The sequence below is a fragment of the Lepidochelys kempii genome, chromosome 10 (assembly GCF_965140265.1).
Source record: "Lepidochelys kempii isolate rLepKem1 chromosome 10, rLepKem1.hap2, whole genome shotgun sequence".
Lineage (NCBI taxonomy): Eukaryota > Metazoa > Chordata > Testudines > Cheloniidae > Lepidochelys > Lepidochelys kempii.
In genome coordinates this window covers 51183090-51193238 of record NC_133265.1, presented here as the reverse complement: position 1 = coordinate 51193238, position 10149 = coordinate 51183090, and the positions used below count along the sequence as shown (strand labels likewise).

Sequence of the window (10149 nt, the reverse complement as noted above, 5' to 3'; positions counted from 1 at the left end):
TTTGTTGTGTTTTTTATAAGCCTAGGCTGCTGACTTGTTTAATGCTTTGAGTAGATACATCTTATTGCAAATATCAGTTATGTATAGAGGAGGTACAGTTGAGCATGTTTTCTTACTTGCTGTAACATGATTTTCAGTAAAGGACAAACTTTTTGTAGAACTTCCACTTCATATGGTGCTATCCTCCATTTGATAAGGACCAGATATCAAAATCAGGCTCTTTAAACAATTTGGTTTGGTGGGGAGGAGGTGGTGTACCACAGGTTTGTAAAGATCTAATATATAAATAAGATTTCAAACTCTTAACAAGCGTGTGTTTAAAGCAAATGTTGTTGTTGGGACATAGTAGCCAAACACACACACCTCAAAATCCTAGCAGTAAGCATTTTGCAAAGTGCTGCAAATAGATGGAAAACTTCAAGATGACTGGTATTACAGTTAGTTTTCCGGCTTGTTATCAGCACAGGATTGATTGATTTAAATCACTGATTTTAATTGTTTTGCGTTAGTACTTCAGTTATAAGAAAGGGTGATTCTTGTTGGTAACCATTAAAACAATCATTCGCAATTAAATAGAACCTTTTACTCTAAACTTCCTTCTTTTTGCTAAGCAGGAGGATACACTAGCTGTACACTTAAGCAATTACATAGTTTAATTTAATCAGATTCTTAAATTTTTACTTGCAATTTGTGTCAAGATTTATTTAGATGGAAATCCAAATTCAATTAATTGCACAAACAGCATTTACATTTTTTTTTATTAAACTACATTATGTGCTGGGTACAAACTTTTTCTCTCGTCAAAACATGTTTTGCATTTAAAATGAACTGATTTATTAAACAAAGGAGGTATCTGTAATAAGTGAATTGAACTGATTGTTTCTAGTCACTATGTCCATGAAGATTTTAGTACTAGTAAAGCTCATCCTCTTACAGCTAGTTGTTAGATTGGAAGAGGAAAACAAGCTCTTCTTTTTTTCCAACTTCCAATTGGTTTCTTAACTTTGAATGAACTAGTCATTGAACTGAACTAGCTGAATAAACAGAAATGAAGAAAATATTCCCTCTACACCTGCAGAAAAGATTACTGCTGTCAAAAGCTGGTTGAGTATTTTAACAAATTAGTTCCAAGTGCATAGTCAGAAATTCCCACCAATTCAGTGCTTTGATTGTCTTTAAAACTCAACAGCAAATGTACTGCTTTATTTTTAATTTAAATGATTAAAAGATAAGTTTAGGCTTTTAGAGACTGTCACTTTAAATTTAATTTTAAATAGTTTTGTTTAAATAAACCTGCATTTAAATATTTTTTTAAAATCATGACTTTTATCCATTCTGAATCAGGGCCCCTGCATTGAGTGAGACATCCTTTGACCTGGTCTAGATTTTGATCTTGAGCTGCTATTTCTGTTCATGCCCACCAACTCATCACTTGACTCTTTGGGAAATGCTAAACTGAAGTGTCTTTCAGCATGAACCAAAGATTGAAAAAATCTTCATTGTCTTTTTTTGGGATGGTCAATCCAGAACTCACTTGACAAGCTACAAGGCTGGAAAGAGGAATTAATTAGGCCACAATATGTAGCATTTCTTTTGGTACAAGATTATTTAGATGCTCTTCACTGAAAACATTATAGAGCTGTTGATGTTTTAATTTCAGTTAGTATCAATAGCCATTGAGCCCCATGAGGATGTAACAGTTTCATTAAACAGTGCCACTTGATTAGTTATGTCTACCAAACATTTGAATTATAATCAATTTAGCCTATTACAGAACTATAAAAACTGTAAGGAAATATCCATCAGGGTGTTGCTTAGTCTTCTCTTATTCTTTTACCCCCCCCCCATAAGAATACGAGCTACATCCTTACAATAAACAGTTAAACCCACATTAGTATGTCATTAAGTTTAACTCATTTAAGACCAAAAGTAAAATATTCACGACGGGCAATATAAATACTTATCTGTAGCAAGAAATTTTATTACTTTGCAGGCTGAATTACAACTAGATCTTTATATGGATGTTTCTCTTCTAATGCCTGTTGCATAGGGTGCAAAACAAATGGTAGGTGTGCTAGCCTAAAAAAGTAAATCCTCAAATGCATTTGTTGGGAGCTGTTTCCGGCAACACAGAGTTGGTGAATTTGTTTTGCTTCATGGGAAACTTGCAGACAATACTTGGCACGAAGACTAGCTTTATTCTTTGTAAAATGAATCAATTTCATCTTTGTATTTTTCAAGCACAGCAAGTCGTTTTAATTTCATCGTAGGACCTAAAACAAAAAACATACCACCAAAAAACAAACCAAAGTTGATTACAAGAGGAGAGAGAAATTACAGCAAAGTTTCCTAGCTGGAGGGTCAACAAGCCCTAGTACATCATTCCTGCAAAGGGACTGACTAGTAGATGTTCCTGTTGCTTCAAGGGCTGATCTCTCATAGGAACTGTAGAATAGCTGGGGCAGAAACAAAGTAGTTCAGTCCAAATGATTTGTGGACAAAGCAATGTCAGGCTTCATGACCAGAGGTAACAAAATAGCTACTGCCCAGTTTAGTAATACTTTAAGAGAACTAATCAAGCTTTCTCCCTTAATGTCCTTAGTTAAAGAGCCCTCTCTTATGGCAGGTCTACACTATTGCTTAAGTAAATCTAACTTGCGTTCCTCGGGGTGTGAAAAACACCCCCCCCCCAAGCAATGAAAGTAACAGCAACCTAAGTGTTGTTCACACCAGCGCTATGTTGGCAGGAGACGCTCTCCCACTGACATAGCTTCTGCCTCTCCTGGAGGTGGATAATTATGCCGATAGGAGAGAATTCTCATCGGCATAGAGCACCTTCACCAGACACACTACAGCAATGCAGTTACACCGATATAGCACTTCTGGTGTAGACCTGCCCTTAGCAGGGTTGTGTCTACTTGTTACAAGAGCCCTGGACTTGACATAACCTGCAGCCACCTGTGCACTTAGCCACCATGGGCTGGAAGCGAGGACCCCACATCGCGAGAAAGAATTTGGCCTTGCTTAGGCAGACAAAAACATCTGCTCAGCTGTAGTATTAAAGGATAGCTGACCTTGGTCTGGGTGCCTACCTGTACGTTTTTTTGCTAGAGTTGCTTTACTGATAAGAAGAAATTGAGATTTCTTTGCTGTTGCTAGGGAAATGGTCAGCCCATTAGGGGTTATTTTGAGTTATGCTTTGTTTTGAATTACGTATAAAAGAATTTAGTTAGTGTGTGTACTTTGGAGTAGTTCTTCTGAGAGGATTTCTATGAGCTTGCAGTCTGACAGCTATCTCCCCAGCGCGTAGGAGGAAGGCCAGCCACCAGAAACCTGCTGCTGTCACTGGATACTGCCTCAGACTTCGGGTAACTCTATTCCGGGGTGCTCTAAGTTATTTCTATTTTAGATGTGTGCTTTGTACTCAATAAAAACAAGGATTTTTGGGTAGAAGCACTCATGTATACCCGTCATTTATCAGAGGGAGGTGCTGTTCCCCCCCAATTTGTTTCCTGATATCACCTGGAAAACAGAGATTAGTTACCATAGGTTTGGGTTCAAATAACCTAGAGTAACATACTCACAGGGTCCTCCCAAAAATTGCATCTTACTTTCTGTGAGGTTGTGTTTTGCTTACTTTTCTCTCTATCCCCTCTCCCCCAATCTCATGTGATATGCACTAAAGACAAAATCATTATAATACTGAACGGAGCAAGGAATGTAATAACTCAGCATTACTGTAGCCAGGGCTGAAATAGGAGTTGGGAGATATATGCTTACTCCACTCACGGAGACTATAGGGGATAACTGAGTCAGAATGGATGGAGAGAAGAAACTAAGTATGCCCTCAGCTACACTAGTCAGCAGGGTGGAAGGAAGCAGATGCAGCCATAGAGGATACTGCTACCAAAAAAGGATCCACTCTCACACACATGGATGCATGCTAAGAGTATAATTGGTGTAGCTAATCATTTGATGGTATCAGTACAGAGCCTTGAAGGAGAAGCTTAATTTCAACCTGAGACAGAATGAGTCAAGAAGCTATTGGAGGGATTTAAGTCAGTGGGATGAGATGTAGTAGACAGGGAAGGTAACTATAGCTATGGTGTGGATGGATTTGAGTGGAAAGAAATAAGTCATCAGGGCTGTAGAAATGCACGCATTATTTCCCAAACAACTGCAACAACCTCCAGTAGGCCCTAGTGGATGGGCCCCACAATTCATTTATGCCCAAGACACTTTATTTTAAAAAAATCAGCTTCTTGGAAAAAAGTCATATCTATCTACTTGGTAAACATGAACCGCATTCCTATAAAGGACACCCCATTGTTATAACCCTATAAGGTTAGAGGAAGGACGACATGCTGTCTGCATTATTAAAGAAATAGAATGTAATGGATACCACACTGTTATTTTTCCGACATCTCAGTTCAGCCACAAACTAGAATACAGAATTTTTCTGTTCTGAAATAATGTTGTGAATGAAGGAATCAAGGCCTCAAACTTTTCATCCACTAGCACAGTTCAAATTCACTTGATCGGAAATCATTCTGGTATTGAATAACTGGCATGTGACTTTGGCACTTTTGAAAATTTTACCGCTAGACAGTATTATCCAAGATGCTGCTCAAGGCTAAGATTATAACCTGGAAGAAACTAACACTGACAGAAACAGACCCCCCACATGTATATTAACCTCCCACCTTTGACATGGTCCCTTTCTTCCTTTACTAGATCTTCTGTGTATTTGGCAACAGTGTAAATCTTTCATACAATATGTGACACACGGCCAGAAAGGGTAAGCATCCTGCAGGATAAATGACCCAAATTCAACCTTTAGAGACATGTTAGAAAAGTATGTAAATGGTAATTAGGGCCATTGTATGTCACATAGGCTAGAACTTTGAAATGTAAACCTGTATTATTAGCAATTAGAGGTGATACTAATTGTATGTGTGTACTTATATCTTGTTTGAGGTTAACATGTAACCAAACGGTTCCTGTCTATGCTGTATTCTGTTAATTCAGAGATCAAAAGGAGATCTTAACATTTAAATGAACTGTAAAAATAATAATATTACTGTATTCATCTCTCTGTGAATGTTGGAAAACAGGCAATTGCTTTATGTTAATCCATGTAGCTAATTACCGGTGATGCTTAGGAAATAGGTCTACTTCAAAGTCTCTCTGATTGCCTATTGTTCGCTTAAGGACTCCATGCTGTAAAGAGAAGGCCTGAAACTGTATAAAGATGTCTGGGGTCCTGATCATTTTTATCTCAGATCTGCTTGATGCTTTATGTGGGGAAGCTTGAGTCATAAATCATCTCCAGTCCTGCCTGGATCACCCTGAATATGAACATTGGACTAATTCTGAACTACAACGCTCACCATCTCTACTATAAAACTGATCTCAGAATGGTACTCATGTCTGCATGTATACTGATCTTTTAACCAATATGTTCTTTTTTAATAGATTTGAGTTTAGTTAATAAGGATTGGCTGTAAGCGTGTCCTTACACACTTACTGGAATATTCATTAATCTGGGAGGTAATGTGTCTGATCTTTTGGGATTGGTAGAATTTTCTTATATGATGAATAAGATTTTCAGTAATCCTCATCATATTTGACTTGGGTGTCTGGGTGGAGGCTGAGTTACTTTAAGGGAACTGTATCATTGGCTTCTGGGTAACCAGTGAGGTATTATAGAAGCTGTTTTGTGCTGACTTGGTAAATCTAAGTATTGGAATATCCACCAGCTTTGGGGATTGCCTGCCCCATTCTTTGCAGTTTGCCTGAATTGAGTTACCTCAGTGTGGCTCCCCTAGGATCCTGGGCACACAATACATCTTTAAATACCTACAGGGGTCCGCATAAATATTCTGTATTCCATTAGTTAGAAGTTAAAGTTGGTGAAGCAAGAAACTAGAACATCTTTCACCAACATATATTTATTTATTTAATTATTGCTCATAATTTTCCCTCCCCACAAAAGACAGGCCTTGGCTGCCAAATGACCTTGATTTCCTGGTTAATTTTTAAGCAAGGGTTACAATAAGATTTTGTTTTCTCTGATTAAACTGACTTCATTTTACCTTCTTCTAAAAAGAGAAAAAGCTGTGGACACAATTAACAATTATTAAATAGGTTGGCATATAGATTATATAATTTTTTTTGTATTTTTGATTCTTTCTCTGGCACCAAAATTGTAGGACTTCTTGAATTTCTTAATTTAAAAAAAAATTGATCAAGGATAACTTACCAGTATGTTATATTAAGGTTTTTATGAAGCTCCCATATTTCACAAACCATGGGTTAAATTTCAAATTGTAATATGAATTGATTTTATCCTGGAGTGGTTGACATCCCTAAGATTGTATCAATATCATTGTTCTGTAATCTGACAGTGTGAATTGCTATCAGAGAATTGTCACTTGTTTCGGAAGAGCTATATAACTCCCATCTCCACCATTCCTGAGAAATAGAAATCCCAATCTTACAGTACTCCACACCCCTCCTGTATTCACTTAGTATCTCAGTATAGATTAGTATGCAGAGGTCTCACCAAATTCTCCACCAGAAATGGAGAAATCCCTTTCCAGGACTGTCCATTTCTGAATATGCTGAACACTGGCAGTGGACTTCATGTTGACTCTGTCGATTCCTTCTTGAATGGCCTGGTAAACAGCCTGATCTCTTGTTGCCACAATCTCTGACACTTTAGTGGCTTTGCTGCCAATTTTCTGGCAGAATTCTCTGGCTTGCTCTGTCAGATTGTCAGTAGGATCGGATGTATCTGGGTCCAGAGCACTCTACAATATCAAGTGACAGAGTTTCAGTATTAATGGCTGGCTCCAATAGGGCACTAAGTGTCCTCAATCCCCACTCAAACCAGTGGGATTTGAGGGCAGCTCAGAGTATCAAAACTTAAGTGAAACAGTCCAAACTGCAGTCCTAAGTCTACAAAATGGGACCATTTGTGGACTCTTGCTAGATGAGAGATAGTTTGTCAATTTGGCCACACAACGCAAACAGGCTGGCTAATATGTGATCGTCATGTATGTGACATGATCACATTTGAAACATGTCAAAATATTTAACATAGAAAAAGCTCTGTATATACTCTGAATAAGTTTAGCACTGTGGGTATGTCTACACTGCATTAAAAGACCTGGCCAGAGTTAGCTGACTCAGGCTTGCGGGGCTCAGGATGCAGCACTTTGAAACTTCAGTGTAGACATTTGGGCTTGGGCTGGAGCCCAGCTTTGACACCCTATAAGGGAGAGGGAATCTCAGACTCTGGGCTTGAGCCCAAGCCCAAACCTCTACACTGCTATTTTTAACCCTGCAGCCCAAGCCCTGGAGCCCAAGTCAGCTGATCTAGGCTCTCAGACTGGGTGCTGTGGGCTTTTTATCACATTGTAGACATACCCTGTGTTTTTCCAAATCAATTGCATTGTTATTTCAAGAAATGTATTCAAGATGCTGTTTATAAAAATGGCTTACTGAAAATTGTATAGTTCTGTTTGATCTCTCGAGACAGAGCTGCTGTTTAAAATTAGAAAAAATATATATTTTTTACACTTGGTGGTGGGGAGGAATCAGTGACAGAGATAATAAATATAAAGGGTGACTAACCCTGGGACACCCGAGACAAGAAATTTTATATAATAATATACTGGGCCCTTTTTTTCATTCTGTTACTATAATATTTGCATTTTAACAAAGGACAATCTTTCAGTTGGGCTTGATCCTGTAGCTCAGCTATTCATAATCTTGTTCCTAAATTCATTCTTTGATTTCTTCCCAAAAGGAACAAATAGGTGGAAAATAGGGTCTGTTAGAAAGTAAACATTCTCTGTCTTAAGCATAAATTGTAATGAGAAAACATGGCCAGAAAAGCCTTTTGTGTAAGTAGCTATGAAACTGTGTAGCCTTTTGTTTTTTATGTATTGAGACTTTAAAATTCTAAGGACTCTGCCTGTGCAGAGTGACAACAGCCCATTATAGAGAAGGCAAATGCTGAACTCTCATGGAGACCTCACTTCTGCTCTTCCAGGTTTTTCTTAATGCAAGTGAATTTGAATTTTAGACTGAAAGTAAGTCTTGTTTTGTTTATGGAAGAATATTAGAAATGAATGTGAAGTATTTTTTCTGCTATACAGCATAAGGGCCAAATCCTGCTTGCTCACAGCAAATCTACCAGCGTGAGTAAAGCCAGCAGACTTTGTAATTTGAACATTTTTCCCAATGTGGAACCACACACACTTGCTATTTTTCAAACCAGAAAAATATCCAGGAAGTTTCAAGTCTTTTCACCCCTAGACTTCAGGCTTCATTAAACTAACAAGGTATCTAGAAGATTTTAGATCTCAGGAGTTTAGTGGGGTGTGATTTTGTCAAAATCAGCAGTAAGAGTAGTTTACCTTTAAGGTCAGCAACATTGATAAGAACTTCTTTTGATCTCCAATCAACATAGCATTGCTAACAATGGGCAGTTCCTTTTTGACCTCATCTTCAATTGGGATCGGAGGCACATTTTCACCTCCAGCTGTAATAATTAACTCTAGGCATAAAAAGAAACTTATTAGTTGAATTCAAATAATTTCCTCACAGCTGCCTAAGAGGTGGGCTGAACCATTTATCACATTCCTGCTAATAGAAGATAATAGGAATACCAATAGCTTTCAAAGAGAACAAAACTTGTTTAGCTGTGAAAATTAACCTTCCTGAAAGCCAGATATATCCTTTGCAATATCCCTAGAGGGCACTCTCTCTCCCTCTGTAACAAACACAAACACACACTATTGTGCATACAAAGCAAAACCCTTTATACCAGACTGCAGATAACCTAAACTCTTGGTTAACTGAAGATTAATTATGACTCTCGAGGTGTTACTGATAACCTGGGATTTTCAGCAGTTAGGCTCCCTTCAGTGCTATCTGGCATTCATTCTCTTTGTGCTCTAGTGTTGCGAAACTGCGAAAATCCCTTTCACAGCTGGCACCATAATAAAAAGCAACCTTAAAACCACCCAGAGGGGGCAGGTCAGCACAAGCAAGCACATGGAGATGGATCTTTAGAAGACGCAGATCGGCACGGAACAGCCAGGGAGTAACTGGGGCAGTCCAGAGTAGGGCTGGATGAATAATAGATTTCTTGGTTTGCTGCCAATAAAATAAATAATAATTAATAATTGTTTGGGGTCAAATGAACCACTGAATTCCTTGAAATTTTCAGCGAATCAAGAAGTCACAATGTCATTCCATTCTGAGCATTTTGTTTCCTTCAAAATCAAAATGTTTTGTTTTGTTTTTTGACCATTTTAAAATGTTTTTGATTAGTTTTATTTAAAAAACAAAGGACATTTTAAAGTGAAGAGTCATTTCAAATTTTAAAAAATGATTTAAAAAAAGTCTGTGACATGGCCAGAAAGGGTTAAGTAGCTTGCAGGCTAAATGACCCAGGGTCAACCTTTTGAGACATGTTAGGTAGGCTGGAACTTTGAAATGCAAACCTGTATTGTTAGAAAATTAGAGGTGATACTAATTGTATGTGTTTACTTATATCTTGTTAGATGTTAGACATGTAAACAGACAGTTCCTGTCTATCACTATAGCTACTGATTCAGAGATCAAAAGGGAATGTTAACATTTAGATGAAATCTTGGGTGAAATAATGTCATTGTCTATATGTCTCTTTAAAGTTTGTGGTAAACAGTATATGAACTGTTTAATGGATAAATTACCTTATTTCAGAGTAACAGCCGTGTTAGTCTGTATTCGCAAAAAGAAAAGGAGTACTTGTGGCACCTTAGAGACTAACCAATTTATTTCAGCATAAGCTTTTGTGAGCTACACCTCACTTCATCGGATGCATACTGTGGAAAGTACAGAAGATCTTTTTATACACACAAAGCATGAAAAAATACCTCCCCCCACCCCACTCTCCTGTTGGTAATAGCTTATCTAAAGTGACCACTCTCCTTACAATGTGTATGATAATCAAGGTGGGCCATTTCCAGCACAAATCCAGGGTTTAATAAGAACGTCTGGGGGGGGTAAGGAAAAAACAAGGGGAAATAGGTTACCTTGCATAATGACTTAGCCACTCCTAGTCTCTATTCAAGCCTAAGTTAATTGTATCCA

The 10149-nt window shown here is 37.8% G+C and overlaps 1 protein-coding gene across 3 annotated transcripts in view; it reads right to left on the bottom strand.

Annotated features, from left to right (window-relative positions):
* Window positions 1-3: 3 nt before the first annotated feature.
* Window positions 4-10149, bottom strand: part of ACSBG1 (acyl-CoA synthetase bubblegum family member 1) — a 68938-nt gene continuing 58792 nt past the window's right edge. For all 3 annotated transcript variants that reach the window (XM_073303550.1, XM_073303551.1, XM_073303552.1), the window contains exons 12-14: window positions 8427-8566; window positions 6566-6812; window positions 4-2273 (exon numbers count right to left, since the gene is read on the bottom strand). In XM_073303550.1, coding sequence (XP_073159651.1) covers window positions 2197-2273; window positions 6566-6812; window positions 8427-8566 — 464 coding nt within the window. In that variant the 3' untranslated portion in view covers window positions 4-2196. The remainder of the gene's footprint in view (window positions 2274-6565; window positions 6813-8426; window positions 8567-10149) is intronic.